This window comes from Melospiza melodia, chromosome 26 (assembly GCF_035770615.1).
Source record: "Melospiza melodia melodia isolate bMelMel2 chromosome 26, bMelMel2.pri, whole genome shotgun sequence".
Lineage (NCBI taxonomy): Eukaryota > Metazoa > Chordata > Aves > Passeriformes > Passerellidae > Melospiza > Melospiza melodia.
The window spans coordinates 1,109,973-1,128,728 of record NC_086219.1 but is presented as its reverse complement, the minus strand read 5'-3'; the positions used below and the strand labels follow the sequence as shown (position 1 = coordinate 1,128,728).

General features: G+C 46.7%; 1 protein-coding gene across 4 annotated transcripts in view; it reads left to right on the top strand.

Annotated features, from left to right (window-relative positions):
• Positions 1-11,762: 11,762 nt before the first annotated feature.
• The window catches only part of CLSTN1 (calsyntenin 1), a 29,644-nt gene continuing 22,650 nt past the window's right edge, over positions 11,763-18,756 (top strand). For 3 of the 4 annotated variants that reach the window (XM_063176824.1, XM_063176822.1, XM_063176823.1), the window contains exon 1: positions 11,763-12,012. In XM_063176824.1, the coding sequence (XP_063032894.1) occupies positions 11,946-12,012 (67 nt within the window). In that variant the 5' untranslated portion in view covers positions 11,763-11,945. The remainder of the gene's footprint in view (positions 12,013-18,756) is intronic. The other variant, XM_063176821.1, reaches the window with a different exon arrangement.

Here is an 18,756-nt window from a genome sequence, read left to right as displayed (position 1 = left end):
ATTTAAGATCAGTCCTTCAGCTTTCTTTTTGGTTTCTTGCCTCCTCAAGAACTGTGGCAGAGCTGTGGCAGCAAAAAGGCTGCAGGGCACTGGCACCAGCAGAAACCAAGAGTGCAGGAGGAACAGTTTCTGGAAGTCTAAGGAATCTCGAGGTCTATTCAGTCTGCACAAAGGAAGTCCCTAGTGAGTAGCATCTTTTCCTCACTGTTACCATCACAAACAAAGTGTTCCAAAGCTTGGAGGCCAAAAAAGGGCGTTTAGGAAGCTCCATTGAAGCTGCAGAGCAGTTCTGAGTTAGAGTTTTACAGATACCAGAGTGCTGTTAGCAGGGAGCAGCATTGTTGCTGCTTACCAGGGTAGGAGGTTGGATCTGTTCCCTGCCACACCGAGGTAGGTTCCCATGCAAAGACAAATCATCTCCTGCCTCCTGAGCTCTGCTTTCATTTGCTCTGCAGCTGATTTGCCCTAAGCAGGATTCCTGCTGGATGTTGTAAACAACCTGGCTGGCTTCCTTTGTAGCCTGAAGAACTTCAATTTGGGGATTGTTTATTTTGGAAAAGAGAAAAAAAATCTGAAGCTTTATAAGCTGGCCTGCTCACAAGCTGCCTCGTGTATCAGCATGAAATGGTTCTATGCACAGAGCTTTATGCTGCCTTGGCATTTTCCAGGTTGACTCTCCTTGGTACTAAATGGTGCTCCAGAGGCACGTGAAACTCTGGAAATACACTTTCAGCCCTTGTTTTACAACTGTAAGAGTGACTCCAACCCACATGTGGACTGGTGCCTCTGTACTTCAGTTTTTCACCATCTCCAGTTCCTGCTGCTCTCTGCTGCTGCAGTTACAAGTGCAGCAATCCCCACAGGGCAGGAGAGGATGCTGTGTGTGCCACGGAATGGAGTGCAGGGAGTGTCTGCATCGAGGAGGGCACAGGAGCTCTGTAATCCGTGTTCAGCTTTGCCTGTGACCTCCTAATCAGAGAGGGCACAGTGTCAGTCGCCCTGACCTGATTGGAATGGACAGTGAGCATTTGCCTTCAGCCCTCTGTGCTGTACCTGGAGCAGCGAGGCAGCGCCGAGTGTGCCTGCACCGTGTGTGCCTGTCCTGTGTGCAGCTGGGGCCTGGCTGCAATTCCTGCACTGAGGGAGTGCTGCTGCCATGGCTGCAGTGCTGCTGCCATGGCTGCAGTGTTGCTGCCATTCCTGCAGTGATGCTGCCATTCCTGCAGTGATGCTGCCATTCCTGCAGTCAGTGAGTGAGTGCTGCTGCCATTCCTGCAGTGATGCTGCCATTCCTGCAGTGCTGCCATGGCTGCAGCCCTGCTGCCATTCCTGCAGTGATGCTGCCATTCCTGCAGTGCTGCCCTGCCTGCAGTCAGTGAGGGAGTGCTGCTGTCATTCCTGCAGTGCTGCTGTCATTCCTGCAGTGCTGCTGTCATTCCTGCAGTGCTGCCCTGCCTGCAGTCAGTGAGTGAGTGCTGCTGCCATGCCTGCAGTGCTGCCATTCCTGCAGTCAGTGAGTGAGAGCTGCTGCCATGGCTGCAGCCCTGCTGCCATTCCTGCAGCCCTGCTGCCATTCCTGCAGCCCTGCTGCCACTCTTGCAGCGCTGCCCTGCCTGCAGTGGGTGAGTGCTGCTCCCTGAGCACAGGGAGGCACAGCCCTGCCTCCTGCCAGGAGAACCGCTCACAGCACAGTCTCTCCTCTATGGTGGATTTATTTTTTAATGGCTCGATTCTGCAGAATCTCTGGGGTGTGAGGGGAGGGAAGTAGGGGCAGGTCAGGAAGGGATGAGTTTCTGTAGGTGGAAGCACAGGAGGAGAATTCTGCCTCGCTGTTGTGTTCTCATAAGCTTCTTTGAGCCTGCAGAAAGATGATAATTAAGCTAGACAGAATCTTAAGCTTTTGCCTTGCCTTGCCAGCAGCACTTCAGAGTCTCCCTCTGAAAGGAGCTGTGCCTTGTGCTGGTTCTGTGCATGCTTAACTACTCTCACACCATATGGGTGTCCAGCAGTGCCTTTGTTTTAGTCTGACCTTGACCTTGAGCTCACAGACTTCTGAAACTATATGGGACATGTGGACTTACCCTGGCTGTTGTAGCTACATCATCATTTTTACCTGATTTTTTTCTGCTCTCTAAATGTAGCAAATTCTAGATGTCAGAGGATTGGAGCAGTGCAAGGAATTAAATTAAATCTTTTCACTTCCAGTGCCATTGTCAAAAGGAGGAGGGGAGACTTGGATAACTGAGAAGTGTTTGGATAAACTACATCCCAGTAACAACAAGGGTTTTGCAGAGACCAAAAGCAGCAGAGCTCAGAGTGTACCTGCTTTAGTAAGTAGTAGACTAGCCTGGTACCAGTGCCTGTGCAAAGATTGCTGGCTCACATCCTTCTGCAGAGAAGGTTCCTGGGGTTTAAATAGAGAATTTGTCAGGAACAGCACCTTGACTTAAGTACTGGTGAGATGGATCCCAGAGAACGAGATCTTTGGCATAGTCAGATCCTAGACCTGGTCATGCTTAAAGCTGAAAGTCAACACCTCAAATTCTGCCCAAACAGAAGGAACATTAAATTCAGCTGTGTCAGGCTGCTGCAGAGCAAAGACTCAAAAATACTTTTGAAACACAAGTGCTCTTAAATATCACTGAGGGATCATAACATTTTATCTGCTGGATTGGGTTGTGGCTGAGTTGAGCCTCAGTCACAATTAAATTGGTTCTGTAATTCTTACTGGCATCTTTGCAGGAGAGCAGCATCACTGCTTTTGTGATGTGTTTGACACCTGGGTAGGAAGAAGAGGTCGTGTGTGTTGTTTTTTTAGTCTCCTGTCTTGACAAGAGTGCAGAGTTGGTTTCTGTCTGGACCTGAATGAGTCTTTGTGTAGGTTGTTAGCACCATTCTTGCTCAGAGCTACTAAAAAGAGAGGGGAAGCAGTAAGGGAAGAAAGAGAGAGATTAAAGGGGAAACCCCAGTAGGTTATAAATGCATTTTCCTCTGTGCTGGAGGTTAAATAATATTTTATGTGTGTGACAGATACTGTGATTAAGGAGCTGTTAGGCAGAATGAGAGCGGGGCAGCAAAGGGAGCAGAGATGCTTGAGGGAAAAGGATGCTAAGATGTTCTAGTGCTGAATTCTCTTGTGCATATCTACTGTGTGATATGTGGATTTGTGTGCCTTTCAGTGGAGGAATAAAAAGGATATTCTACAGACAATTAGGGTGTTTTTCCCTTTCATTGCTTTAGCATTTTTTCTGCCTGAGATGTGTCACTGGTTACCAGTGACATTGCTTTAGGAAATGGTCAGAGGCTCTAATCTCTGCTGCTGCTTCAAGGTCCAGGATTAGGACCTAGAATGGCGTATGATAATCTTGTACATAAATCATGGCTTTAACAAATGGAAAAGGTTTATCCTGTTTACTCTGGTGCAGGCAGACTCACTCCTCTGCATCTTGCTCAGTTTGAGGGCTCCTCAGTCACTGCAGAGCCTCTGGAGTTCCAGCTGTCATCATGTACCCCTCATTCAATTCAGTGAAACCTGGGCATCAGGCTGAGTTTCAGATCAGCTCAATAAATACCTGACCTGTGCTGGGCTGTATTTCAGTGTTCCACAGGCGCCTGTCATTGCCAGAGGCTCTTCCTCACTCCCACACCAAGCTGCCTGTGTAAGCTGGGCTTCAGACAGGATGATATGCCTGTCTCATCTCATAAGCTGTTTACTTCCACTCAATGGACAATGCCTCATTGAAGCAGCAGTAAACAGGGGCAGTGTGTGCTGTTAGCATGCACTCCAAAGCTCTGTACTTCACTCATTTAACACAACGTGGGATTTAAAGCCCTCCCCGCTTCCTTTTGCAGAAGACAGTGTGTCATTCCGCTTCTTCAGCTGATCCACTTCTGACAGACAGCAGTGGATAGAGCAGAAGGAGAAAAAGTAAAAAGTCTCAGTTCAGAGGCTCTTTGTCCAGATTGAAAATAAGAGAAGGTCTGGAACGTTAAAAGGTCCAGGTGAGGTGGAAATCCATGGCTGTTGAATGCTTGTGCGAGTAGTGGGATGGTCCTTGAGATCCTGTGGGGTCCAGCAGATGTAGATCCCATGAAAGAGGTGGGCATATAATTTTCCAAAAGGTCAATCACTGGCAATGTTTTACCTTCCCTCACTGAGCAGAGGAAACCACGGAGTTAACAATGCAATGGATGCATTAAAGCAGCACACGTTGGGATGGGGTAATTATTGTAAATCCCTCCGATTCATTTGCATGTGTTGGATTGGTTGGGGAGGGACCCGCTGAGTGCCGAGGTTTGTGAGGTTTGTTCTGCCCCATACAGGACCCGCTGAGTGCCGGGGTTTGTGAGGTTTGTTCTGCCCCATACAGGACCCGCTGAGTGCCGGGGTTTGTGAGGTTTGTGAGGTTTGTTCTGCCCCATACGGGAGCCTGAGCTGTGTCCGAGCCGCCCCGCGGGCTCTGCGTGCCCCGCTCGGCGGCAGCGATTCCGCGGCTGCTGATCAGAACGTGATTAGCAAAGCTGCAATTAGAGAGGAGCCAGGAGGGCAGTGGCTTACTGCAGCAAGGGTCAGCACTGCTATCTGTCAGAACAGAAATAAATATGGGAGATGACAAAGGGTTTAGCTGCACTCGTGTCTGGGGAGGCTGTAACTTAAATAGCCAGGGCACTGCCAGGATGAAAATGGGAGCACTGGAACTTTAGACAGAGGGAGGGAAAAAGAGAGGAAAAAAAGAAAACCAAAATTGGGTTTTCCTCCTGACCAGATAATTTCAAAAGGGACTTTTAAAAACTTTCTAAGAGGTAAGTTATGTAGGTAAAACATTGCCTCAGGGGAATCTGGGAAAATTATTCACAGTGCAGATCCTGGAAACTGATTCACTGATACCAACCAGCGTAATGGGGTTTGTGCAGAGGGACTTGTTCTTGGGGTTGTGGCTGCAGCCTTGGGTTTCCTCATTGGGGAAATGTGGGGAAATGTGGGGAAATGGGTACCAGAGGGCAGGGAGTGAGGAGTGCCTGCTGCTGTCTGTGGGAAGGAGCAGGGACATGGATTCTGTGGGTGACACCCCAATTTCTGCATGCACAGCTGTACTGCAGCCAGACCTGCTGCACACCTGGGCACGGGATTTGGAGGAGCAACCTTCCACCAGGTTCTCTACCACTGCAGAATGATGTAACATTTTGCTCCTTCTTCTCCTCCTTTCCAAAAAAACGGAGAAGAAAACTGCTGCAATCTTTCTTTCCATTGTGGGACTTTTGTAGCCATAGCATATGAGACCAGTGGGAGGTTCAAGATCTGCTTTTAGAGAAAACCTCACAGAAACAGTAACTTGTTTTTCAAGGAACAATCATTTGTCCTGAAGGTAAACCCCCAAATGTTTGAGGTGTCTGTATGTACTTAACTAAGTAAAATCTACCCACCTTGATGTTTTACAGCACTAACAGTGCTTGTTTTGTTGTGTTCCTTAATATTCCTTTGCAGTATCTGCCAAGTGTTGATTTGTGCATGACCTGTGCAGTTGTAAATCTTCTTGTTCACTTGTATTTGCTAAATGGCTTTGAGTTTCATGGATACCAGTGGGAGATCAGAGGTTTTGGTACCAGGGAGGCTCTGAATGTGTGGTGGCATTGGAAGAGCTTTGTGTGGCAGTGCCAGTACAGTCCTTATGGCCCTGCTGCTTCAGGCTGATTGCCATGCTGGAAACACAACTAGGGGACAGTAATTTGGTTCATTTTGGAATCTGAGATAGGCTGCAGCCCAACAGGAGAGCATCTGCCTTTCTTTTTGCTGAAGAACACTGCTGGAACTTCTCTCATTAGAAAACCCATGGCTTGATTTTATTAATATGTGGTGATTTGGCTCCTTTTACCTACAGAAAATTACTTTTCAGAATAAAATGCAAGAATATTGGCTACGAAAGGAGAAAATAAAGAGTGTAATTGTGTTAATTATCAGAATACCAGACATGTAATTAATATGCCACAGGAATAAAGAGCAAATGTACTAATAGCATATAATTGGACTTAAACTACACCCTTGGTAGAAGTCTCTGCAATGGAACTGTTGTGTTTGTGCTCCTTTTCAAATTAGCAATAAGGAATAAATTAACATCCATTTTCTTGCCCGTACAAAGGCAGAATCATATTGTGGGGCCGGGTAATGAATTCAGAGAATGCCTTTACATTCCCATATGGCTCTTGGGGAGGGGAATACTCATGCACATGGCTCTTCTCCCTTGCAGGGGGAAGGCAGAGAGGAAAACCTCATTGTGTGACCAGATGTTTGCAGAATACCATGAGCCTCACGAATACAAAACATCTGTAAGCTGAGAATTGAGACACTGTCACCAGTACCTGGTGCAAATACATGAGCTGGTTTATCCACCCACCCTTTTATACCAGGTGTGTTACTGGACTGCATTGTCAGACAGAGAAATGGGGTAGGGGCAAGACACTGAGGGACATCTCTGATGGAAGTGGGGAAAAAACTGAGTTCTTCATTCAGCAAATACTCATGTTAATAAAGCCAAATATTATTGAGGTCCTTAACAAGTATTGCTTTTCAGGTAAAGACTTGCAGGCCAGTCTCTTCAAGGTATTTCAAGGTATTTACAGTATATCTTGATTCGAGGTATTTCAAGCTATTGCAGCACTTGTTAATTTTCTCTCCCCTCTTTGTTCCCTTCTTTCCTAAATATGTAAATGGAAAGCCTGGAAATTCTGTCTTATTCAATTGTAATGCACCTGTCACCACAGTATCCAGACACCTGCCTTTTGCTTCACAGAGGTATTGTGAGAGTGCATTAATTAATGCTTGTAAGTGCTCGGAGATCCTGGGATGGAAGGTGCTAATGAGTTGTAAAATATTATAATGATGATGCAGAAAATTCAGTCTCTCTTTGTAAGGAAGGACTTGCATCTCCCCTTCATTGCTTTCATGTTTCTGGATGCATATTTTGCTACAGAAGGTAAGTCTGAGCAGGAAGAAGAATTGAACAAGGTAGAAAGATTGCTAATGCTGCTGGTTTTCTTGTGAGGGAGCTGGTTGGTTTCATGTACTTCTTTGCTTATTGAATTTTCTTTTTGTGTCTCTGATGAACCCCTACTTCAATGGCTTGTTGAGAATTCTCTGAACGTTCAGAAATGTCAGGGGAGAAGATTTTCTTCTTCACATTACCAAGGCCTTCATTTGCATCCCCTAAATCAATTCTCATACATGATCAAAGCAGTTCTGGAAATTTTCAAGTGTGGGGAAAACCAGTCCTGTAATTTTTTTCTCCTCTAAAATATACAGTCAGGTTCCAAAGCATTAAAAAATAATAATAATAAAGTCTTAATCTACTGAATCTAAAACCACTCAAGTTTTATGCCTGTCTTCAGAGTGTGTGTATTGGGGACAGCAAGACTAGAAATTATCTAACTGGTTACCTGTGTGTGCTTTGTCTTCCAGCTGGCAGGGGCATTGCTCTGGCATTGTGTTGTGGAGTTTTCTTTTGAATGACCCAAAAGATGCCACTACTGCCTGTTGCCTTATGAGAGTATTCTGGGGTTTCATAGACCTTGTTGTGCAGAATTAATCCTTAATATTCACCCCAAATTATCTTTTTCTTAGCTTCATAATTGTTTGTTCTTCAGCCATGTCAGAACCAGAAAACACCAACATTCAAATTCCCCAAATACTTCAGGGTTGTCCTATTTCCTTTTCCAGTGGGGATGGGAGCAGCTAGAGTGGTGCTGTTACAGCTTCTCATGGGCTGCTCTCTGGTTCCCTCATCTAATATTTAGCTTGGGTGTGCATGCAGCTCTCTCATGAGCTTAATTACTGCATGGTCTCTGTGGCAATCGGTCCCTTCTCAGAAGTGGTTTCGGGGCAGCTGTGATAAACTGGCAGAGGAGGTAAAGCTGGGTTTTAACTTCCCATTAAAAGAAATCATCATCTGCAAACACACTACTATGCAGACATTAATTGCACTGAGATGAAAAACAACAAGCCCACGCTTGGTTCCAGACTCTTTATTTAAAGATAACCATTTTCTCAATGCAGTTCTAGACTATTTGAAATTTGGGCCCTTTTCCTTTCATCCCCCTTTAAACAAGAGTCAAGTCTAATATTCTGCATGTATTCAGAATAATTCATGATCCTGAGCTCCAACAGGCAGATCCAGATTTGATGTTGATGTACCCGAGCATGTCCTGCTGCTCCCTGTATTCAGTGTGCATTGCCTGCCTTTCAGGAGCAGGCAAATGCATTCATTTTTCCCTATCACCCAATCTTTCCTGTGCTGGCTGCTCAGCTCCACTCTGACAAGCACAATAAATGTGTCCTCCTGGGTCCTTGCAAGCCAGGCATTAGTCACACTGTGCATTTCAAGGACATCAGGCCGATAGGTTTTCAGCTGAAACAGAAAACATGTTCTGCCAGGAGCCATTTGTTCCAGTTTTGTTGCTTACCAATAAAATAAAGATCAATGGTTTTTTGGAACCGGAGAAGCAGGTCAGAGAGTAGGAGGGAGATAAGTGGTAAAATGAAGTTGCTGCAGTTAGTTCCCTGAATTTCTCTGAAATAATGGCATGTGGCATTTGGGATAGAGTGAGGCTCTCTGTCAGCATGGGAAATGCAGTTTTCTCTGACAGACAGGAGGAACAGGACAGCTCCTGCCTAACAGCAATCAGGACTGGTGCACAGCAGGTGCCACACCGGGTGATTGAAATCAAATTGAGTTTTGTGACACAAAATGAGAGGATGTTGTATTTGCTGCACTTCCAGAGTAAGTGCCAGTGGCACTTCCATGGTGACAGGGATCAGGATTTCATGTGGCTGCCTCACCTCGTGTGCAGGGCCCTTCCTGTCTGTACCAACCTCTCAACTGCCTCTTCAAACCTCTGTCACCCAAGGAAACAAAGCCATTGAATTGATCCTAAAATACAGCCTGAAGAATTGTTTGCTTTACTGAATCAGTGCCTTAGTCACAACTGACTCGGAGGAGTTTTGCTTAGAAAGTGAAATGCCATCAATGCCTTCTCCTTCCTTGGAAATTTCCCAGTTTCAGCATGACTGATTCAGCTGATTAATTCATCTGAGCTGGTAGTGTCATTGTGTAATAAATAAGGTTTTCTCAGACATAGCATTTCTTCTCTTAAAAGTGTCTCTTCTTCCTAATTCTGCAGAATCAGAACAATTTAAACGAGTCCTGATGGTAACACTGAAGTCCCCTTCTCACTGTGCTCCATGGTGCTCTGCTTTCTCCTGTTAAAATGTACGATACAGCCCAAGGGAAATGCAGAGCTCTTTTAAAATGTGTTTTTGCCACACCTAATGATAATTTATTTTGCAAAAAATGTTTTAATAGAGAATGTGTATGTGAATGCTGACTGGCCAGACATTCAGCCCTCTTCAGATACCTTTATTTTGACATTAAAGCTCTGTCCACAGTTAGATTCCTAATGAAAATCCAGTATTTGGGTGAGTACTGGGTATGTGTTACACTGTGTATTCATCAATGGGCAATCATCTTTCAGCTGATGAGATCTTGCCTAGGAAATCTTTGCTAATGGGGTGGTTCTTACTCGGTGTATTAGTAAGCCCAGTTGGAGAGTCACAGTGTGCTGGACAGTCCTACTCTCCATACAAAAGAAAAACACATCTTGTAGCACCCTGTCAGCTGAAGCTGCGTTGGCAGAATGTAAAGACTCAGCTCTCTGGCAACAGATGGGCTCCAGGCTTCTTCTGACATGATCTGCCATCCAGCATATGTTAGCCAGGCTGAGAAATCAAGGAGGTTTAGACTGAGGCTTTAGCTTTATTTAAAAAAAAAAGAAAGATGTCTTAGCTCTTGATAGAGCAGCTGCCCTACAGTCCATGGAATAGATGTGGAGCCCCTTGGCTAAGGGAGAGCTGCAGAGCACAGGATGGAACTGGGGATGTTCCCTCAGGGTATGGCTCTTCAGGGTCCTGCTCTGCTCTGCAGACACAGTGAGCTGTGAGTAAAAGTGGTTGGTTTGGAGCGTGGAAGAGGAAGAACATTTTCCTTTGGACACCCAAGTGCACTGGCTCGGACAGACCAGATTCTGTCACCTCCTGAGATCCGAGTGGCTGCTCCAGGGCAGTGAGTAGGTTGGCTCCTCACCTTTGGTTCCTCCTCCATCTCGAGTGTGGGGTGACCAGGTAGAGAGCCCTGGGCTTGCCTCAGGAGGGAGGAGGAGGCTTTTCCAGCACAGATCAATCTTGGTATTTAAATTGCACAGAATATAAGGAAATACCACATCTCTAGGATCCTGAACATTCTGGACTTTATTTTTATTTCACTGTGGGAGTGAAATGGCTAATAGGTACAAACCATGAGTAGTCAGATCTAATTATAAAATAAGTTGGTTGCATTTTAATTGTCAAAACTCAGATAATGGAATTGATTATTTTTCCTTTGTTGAAATATTTTCTCATTGAAATTTTGGATAGTAGAGCAGAGAACTTTTCTATTATAGGACAAGCTCTGTGCAACTTAATGAATATTCTTGATTTAGATACCACTTGAAATTTTTCTAAACAGAAGTAATCTTTTGCATCGATAGAAATCCCTACACTAAAAGGGTTTGTTACTCTGCAGGGCAGACTCGGTGAAGCACCAAGGTGTGTTTGTGTTTGGGCACATTGCTGCAGGATTGCACTTCTAGAGCTGGTAAAACAGCAAGATGGGGGTGCTGGGTTAATGGTTGGATTTGATGATATTAAAGGTCTTTTCCAACCTAAATGATGCTGTGATTGTTTGTACCCGATGCTGTAGCACCAGGTGTTGGCAGTTTGTTCCATCCCAGCTGCTGACTGGGTTTGTGCGTCCCATTCCCAGTGTGGCATCAGCTTTGGGTTGGGTAAAACCCAGCGGTTTCCTCTTTTTTTCTGAAAAGATGTGTGAATGTTAGGGCGAAAGCATTCAAATAGCTTTATATGGGGTTAATTATTTCTTAAATAGCTTCATATGGGGTTTAACTCTTTCTAACGACTTGGGGGCTTAATCAGCATTTATTAAATCAGCTGTGTGAGGCTTTGGAAGGGCATCATTTAAATCAGCTGTGTGAGGCTCTGGAGGGGCACTAATTTAAATCAGCTGTGTGAGGCTCTGGAGGGGCACCAGATTCCCTCAGCTGTGTGAGGCTCTGGAGGGGCACCAATGTAAATCAGTTGTGTGAGGCTCTGGAGGGGCACCAGGTTCCGTCAGCCGTGTGATGCGCCGGGGAGGCCCCTCTGCTCCCTGCCCGCAGCCCAGTTCAGCCCGCGGGAAGAAAGAAGCCAAACGCAGCCCAGAGCGCCCGAAGCAGCGGCGGCGCTCCAGGCCCGGCGGGCCGGAGGTGCCCGTGAGGGAGGCACCATGGCTGTGCCCGTGAGGGAGCGGCGATGCCCGTGAGGGAGGCACCACGGCTGTGCCCGTCAGGGAGCAACCACAGCGATGCCCGTGAGGGAGCGGCGATGCCCGTGAGGGAGGCACCATGGCTGTGCCCGTGAGGGAGCAACCACAGCGATGCCCGTGAGGGAGCGGCGGTGCCCGTGATGGAGGCACCACGGCTATGCCCCTGAGGGAGCGCCATGGCGGCGGTGCCGCAGTGCCCTCAGCGCCGGGGGCGGGGCGCGCCGCAGCCCGCGGGGGTCCGCAATGGGTTCTCCCGGCGCCCCCCGCCCCGCGCCGTTGGTTCGCTCCCTCCCCCGCCTGGTGCCCGGCGCGGGCCCGGCCGCCATTTTAGGAGCCGCCGGCGGGGTGGGCGGGGGAGGGAGGGGAGGGACGGCGAGCGGAGCGGGGCCGCGCAGCGCTTCTCCTCCCTCCTCCTCCTCCTCTTCTTCCTCCTCCTCCTCCGCGGGGCCGAGCCGAGCCCTCCGCCCGCCGCACAGCGGAGCCCGGACCAGCGGGGGCGCCAGCCGGGGCTGCGCGCTGCCGTCCCCGCTCCGCGCTGCCATGCCGGCCCCCGCCGCCCGCCTGCTGCTCGCCGCGCTGCTCTGCGGAGCGGCCGCGGCCGCTCGAGGTAACGCGGCTGGGACGGGCGGGGGAGGCTGCTCGGCGCCTTGGCGACGGCGAGGGCGACGGTGCGGGTCGCTTGGCGAGCCGCGCCGCGGGCGGGCGAGGGGACGGTGTCCTTGGCGCCCTGCGCAGGGGAGGGAGCGCGGAGGCGGGCGGACATCGCGGGTAGGGGAAGGGGGAGGATGGAGCTGGGGCCGGGATGACTCCGCCGCGGCCATTGCACCTGCAGAAGGGATGAGGGGATGGCGGCTCGTCCTCCCGGCTCACCTGCGCCCAGCGGCCCCGAGCCCTCCCAGCCGCGGAGGGCACAGCCCGGCCCGGCCCGGCGGGGGATGCGCGGCGGCGCTCGCTGTGTCCGCCCGCCGGTTACATAACGGGGCCCGGGGCGGCCGGGGGGCGGCACTTGTTGCCGGGAGGGTCCAGCGGCAGACCCGGCCGGAGCGGGGCCGGGCAGAGCCGGGGCGGCAGCGGGGATAAAACCCCTGGGCGGCCGGGCCTGGCTGGGCTGGCGGGGCAAAGCTCCGTGCGGGATTAGCCGGAGCAGCGCCTGCCTGGGCCGGAGCGGGCGGGCTGGCGATGCGAGCGCGGGCCTGGTGGCTATTGATTGATCCCGAGGAGCAGCAGCATCATACGCATTGCGGGGTTGCTCCCCAGCAGGCTTCAGTGAGAGGCTCGGAGACGCTTCCTCACCTGAAGGTTACCCCTGGCATCGGGAATGCTGCTTCTGCAAGATTCAGCTGATCGCATGATGAGATTTAAGAGCATTGAATAGCAGCGTACGTTAGAAGTGCAGCTGTAAAATGGCTTATAAATACGTTGAAGGGAAGTTCTTGATCTAAAAACCAGCTCGTTACGGACCCATCTTGATGCAGTTTCCCTATGTGGCATGAAGAAGCTGATGCTGTAGTATGTCTAGGAAGTCTTCTGCCAGCTGTTCTAACAGTGGCCATTATTTACCTGAGTAAGATCCCTCAAGTACAATCTGTTCACCAGCATTCTTGGAATCGTTAAATGTAGTATTTACCACACCAGTACACAAGCACGGTGTCTTTGAATTCCACCGTTTGAAATCAGGAATAAGATTAAGATCAAAAAACCATTTTCCAAGAAAGCTGCTTGGAAACAAATGGCAAATTTAGGCAGCATTACCCAGAACGGCATTGGTAGGCAGATTTTCTGCAGCTTGTTGGAGGCAGTACCTGTTTTCAGTCAGACCTACAGAGCTGCTGGACTGCAGGTCCTGATCTGTTTAACTTCATCACACATAACTGAGTTACAGAATGAGGGCTGCTTCGGCTTAGTGTGTGCAGTTGCCTTAGTCCTTGCAGCGTTTTGGCTGCTGTAGGTAGGCCTGTTAATAATATTACGTGGAGATGCACTTAGTGACAAGTAAGCTCTGGAGGACACCTGAAAAGCTGCAAGGGCTACTCGTTTTTATTTCCCTGTTGTTAGGAAAGGCATTTGTCCAGAAGCATTTATGGTAAGCTTTCCATTTTGTGATGTATTGGCAGTTCCTTTTTTTTTTTTTTTTTTTTTTTTTTTCCAAGTACAGTTGGACTTGCTGGTTCTGCCATTCCTGTTGTTGGAACAGGGGAGTGAAAAGTGGTTTCTCTTTTGATGTTGGAAAGAAAGGGAAATAGAGTTTGGGGGATGCTATCTTGCCCAAAAGGCAGGCGTGAGCTAGCTGACCTACCATCTTCCCTGTAGTTATTTTAAGGGGTGCAGAGAGTAATTTTGGGTTCTAAAGAGGCATTTTCCTGTCCAGCTAATGCAAAACTCTTAAATCTAATCGAATTTGTTTTGTGATTGATCAAGTTGACCCAAATATTTTCCAAGCTTGTTGCAGTGGAATAGCAGTACCTAGCAGTGCATTCTGGCTGTTTTTGTGGCTAAAGCAGCTGTGTGTCTCTGACCAGAGCAGGATGGAGAGTGGAGTGGAGCTGCTTCCATGGGCCTGACCAGGCAGAGTGGTAGACCTCTGTCATCTTGGGGCCCTTCCAACTCACTATCATTTAGAAAGGGTATTGATGGAAGTAATACTACCTTGAAGAAACTTTGCTGATCTGTGATCATTTCAGGAAGTTCTGTGGTGCTGTGGATGTCTTAAATCCAAACCACAAACCACTTTGTTACTACCACAGTCTTGCTGCAGATGTTTCTTTGACATGGGAACAGCCTTTTAAATATAGGGCTGGAGATTAGGTAGGTTTCTTTCTCCTTTCTAGAGGCTAGGAAATGTAACACTACCCTAAAGCATTATGTAGAGACAATTTGGCTGTTTATGTGGCCTGGACTTTTTTGCCTTCAAGTATTTATGAAAGTAAGAAACCACTGAGAAGAGAGAGAATTAACCAGTACTAGACCTCTCTACAATGTATGGTGCTTGGGGGAGCATTATATACAGCCATCTGTTCATGTAAACAATTTCAATCTCTTGTTCTGTATGTGTTATTTAAAATAATGCACTGCTGTGGAAACCGAAATGGAGGAGAGGTGGTCTGGGCAAGCACGGTGTACATTGTGTTTGGAATACTCCCGTGCTGGTTGTCTTCTCCTTTGTTACCAGGCTGCAGGTTGTGCTGTCTGTGCTGAGATAGCCGGAAAATTTGTCAACAGAAACTTCTCTAGACTTAATAAACGTATGTATCTTTGGTTTGAGGTTGTAATGTTTCTGCAGACACAAAATCACCAGTTGCAGACAATTGCAAAGATTTTTCTAAGGAGAAGGGAAGAAGCTGGGCTCATGGGCTTCAGTGTGTCACGGAAGTTAGAAGGGTTGAAGTTAAACCCTGCTTAGGCCACAGCTCTGCATAATGTGAACATCTCACAGTTAGCATTCTGGTATTCTGGGTAAAGCAGTGTTTCCTGCCTGAAGCCCAGATATGTGATAGCTGAGTGGCTTGTGGCTCTGAAACTGTTATGCAGAGAGGAAAAAACATCTACAGGCATTAGAGTTTTCTGAAGAAAAGCTCTTCTACCATTTTTCTGAGCCTTATCTCATTCTCCTTAGTTCCGTTGGGGGAAGTCTCTCTGAAACGTGGTTTGTGGTGTTAAAGGCCACATATCTTGTAGCATTATCATTGTTGTCAAAGACAGAAATGATACCTCAGCATGGGAGAGTTCAGTGAGGCGGAAGCCTTGGTCTTAAATAAATCTTGTTTTGCACTCTAATTTATTTGTTTTGTACTGATTGACTCACATTGGCTTCTGCAGGGACTAAACCTCCTTAGGAGTCTTTAGAAGGGATTATTGGAAACCTCAGTGCCTTTGAAGAAGTGTCTGTCTGTCCTTTGTTTATAGTATTAGGTCTCATCTCACTTGCTTTGTGTCTGGTTGAAAACAAGTTGCAGCTACTGCTCCCAGTGGGTTTCCCTGTTTTTAAATGGAGTCAACAAGAAGAGCCAGAAGTGCCAGCTATACTGGGCTGATGTTTGCTGTATTTCTGAATACTGCTTCCTTTCAAGGAGCAAAGTTTATATATATGACTGCAGTTAAAAGGGAAGGGGTTTCCAGTCTTGCACTATAATTAGCAACATTTAAGATAACATTTATTAAATTAGTGTTTGTAGTTAAAGGCTTATGTTTTCTAGTTCAGTCTTCTGTTTAGTGTAAAACATTTTAAATTTCACTTGAAATTAAGGCTTTGTTGTCTTAATCCTATTTAAACTGTTTTGTGGTGGAATCTTTGTTTTCTCTGACAGGCTTTTATCCAAATTCAAATTTGGTCAGTATATTGTCTGTCTGAGGTCTTGGGTGCTCTGAATGTTTCTTCTGTTGCAGTTGTGGTTAGTAAAAATTGCAGATAGTTTCTAATCAGTCATTTGCATGTCTCTTAGTTTCATCGGGCTTACAGCAAAACTTCATCTATCTTTGTACAAATAAAATCAGATAGAGGCAACTGGTTCAGTGGAGAACAGGAAACTTTCTGTAAGTGGTGATAAACAAGTGATTTTTCTCCAGGCAAAATCCAATGTAATGAAACCCTGTTGAATCCCTACAGCTATTGGTTTGAATAGGTAGTGTTAATTGTACAGGCTGATAGTGTGGGCAACTGATAGATTATAAATTTATCTTGTGCTCCAGTGTATGGCTGGTGAGCTTCCAGAGCAGGAGTTAGAAGTGCTCCTTGACTGTGGCAGAGTCCAAACAGAGATGTGAAAGTGTGGGATGAATTTCAGCCACTGTGTTTTCCTTCAGCCAGGACCACAGAGGGCAATGGTGGATATCCATGCCCTCACTTAATCCATGTCCCGGGGCATCTCCTGGCTGTTCCAGGTGAGTCTCCTGGCTTCACTCCTCGTGCTCTGCTGCTGCCTCCAGTTCCCAGCAGTGGGAATGGTAGTTTGTCTTGGAGCCTCATGCTGTGGGTAAGTTCCACACTATCAGGGAAGTCAGGATTCGAGCAGAACTTCTGTTCAGTTTTATCCCATTGTTTGGACCTGGTTGTAGGACAACGACTTGTGATAAAATTCTAGGTTTGAGAAGACCCAGTTAAATAAACAAACACAATACATCTTTTTATTACCACTGGTTTATTTCAAGTTCTTATACCCAAAGTTAATCCTGGGTCTTTTCTCTTGGAGCTGTGAGTGGCAGGCTGGGCAGGACAGAACACACATTGTAATCAGGCCAGGCTACGCCTTCTCTTATTCAGCTTTGCTTTCAGGGTGGAGAAGCATATTTTATTGTGTAGCTCTTCACTCCTTGGCTGGACTGTATTTTTCTGTGGTTAGGTACTACACAGATTTGTTCTTTTAATGATACAGCTTCAAATTTCATCAGAACAGTACTAAATTACAGCTGTTCAAGGTAAGACATGTTGGAGTTTTTATTGTCTCGCTGAAAGGCTTCCTTGTGATCTCTTGCATCCAGAGCAAGACAATTAAGAAAAGATACACAGTAATCAGTTTTTGTCAGACCTTCAGGACAAGTAAAGGACTCTTTACTGGTTCATCTGTATTAACAGAGACTATAGTTCTCTTTTTGTGAATTTTTCTATGCATTTTTCATGAGGTCTCAAAGGTACATTTTCAGAATGAGGATTTTGTTGTTTCTGTCACTAGATTGAACAAAATAGCTTTCAAACTTTAGTACTTGTTACTAAGTTTAGTATGTTTAACCAGTTAGTTCTTAAGAATTTTTTTTACATGAATCATCTTGATTCAGTTCTAACAATATGCAACATGGCTATACAGAAGTATATTAGAAGTAGTTATCTAGAAAAAGGGTTCCAACTACAGTCCTTTCTGAGTGAGGTGTGTTTAAGTCTTTGGTCATGTAGGTGCCAGATCCCATTTGAGTCAAATAAACTTCCGACCACTTGTAAGAAGAAAACAGAAGTCCTCAGAAAGGACTTTGATAAGTACATTTAATTTTAGTATTTGCTTTAAAATTACAGAGCTGAATTAATCTGATTGTCTTAATAGCTTGTGATTAAAGTTTCCATACTAGCCCTAAACCCAGCTGCCCTGCCTACCTGTTCGTTTACATTCATTAATTCTTTTAGGCAGCAGGAAAAGGTTGCTGCTGGTTATCTGCTGGATTGTGTTCTGCAGCGTGAGCCATCCATCCTTGCTTTGAGGAGCATTCCCCTTGCTGCAGCACGGTCAGAATGGTCTGTTCTGCTCCAGGAGACAACGAGCAATGGTATTTTCAAAGCTGGGGTTGGAGGCACACGTGCAGTGCCTCCCGTGCAGCAGCAGCAGCAGTTACCTGCGGAGAGCAGGCCTGGGAGGTGGCTGTGCTCTGCTGAGGGACGTGTCCTGTCAGGCTGGGCAGCAGGGAGGGCTGGCAGGGGTGTCCCTGTGCAGGGTGACACCTGGGAAATGGGGAGATGCCTCTGCTGAGCTGGCCTTGGCATTTCTGTGCCCAAAGTCTGCCAGTCTGTGCCGGCACGGCTCCCCCCGCCTGACTGGATGAAATGCTCATTGGGATTTACAGCAGATTCCAGCTGAGGCACTTACAAATAGTGTGAATATTGTATTTCAAGGAAACTGGTGTAGTTTATCCCAGTTAAATGGCAAGAGATTAACAGCTCAGGGCACTTGGTTAGTGTCAAGCTTGGGACAGGCTGCTGTTCTGGTTTGAAATTACCAGTCTGTCTTTGAACAGCCTCTGTAGCTTGCAGGAGTTCCGTGACAATTAAACCACCCCTTCACAGTCCAGCATTTAATGCTATTTAAGCAGCTGAGATCAGGATAATACTTGGTTCAGTTTGATTGAAGGGAAGCAGTGATGTAAGCTGTACTTCATATTTCAAATGCTAGCTTGAGAATTCCTTCCAGTGTGTGGTTATGCTGAAGTCAGTAGATCACAAATATGGATAACAGGCCTTTCCTGGGTATTCAGCAGTAAGTTTGTGTTTTAAAATCCAGTGATGTTTAGCCTTCATACACACAAAGGGATTTAAGCTTTATGTTTTAAAATCTGGTGATGCTTTAGCCTTCCAAAACACAAAGGGGTTTAAGCTTTATGATTTTATTGTCTGCAGCACAATAAAAAGACATGACTTTGCTTTCAACTGGGCCTGTTGTTTGAAGGTTCACTAGACTCTGCAGATGCTCAGCATACTCAAAATTCTGTTCATATGTGCTTACAGTACTTCAAGGTTTTATAGAACTCCCTACCCAGCAGTAGTGGGATTTAGGAGGTTGCTAAATTAGGAGAAGATTTCTCAGAACATTAAAAAAAACCTAAGTATTTTTGTAATCCACATTCAGAAGCATTAGAATGGAGATGGAGGTTTTTT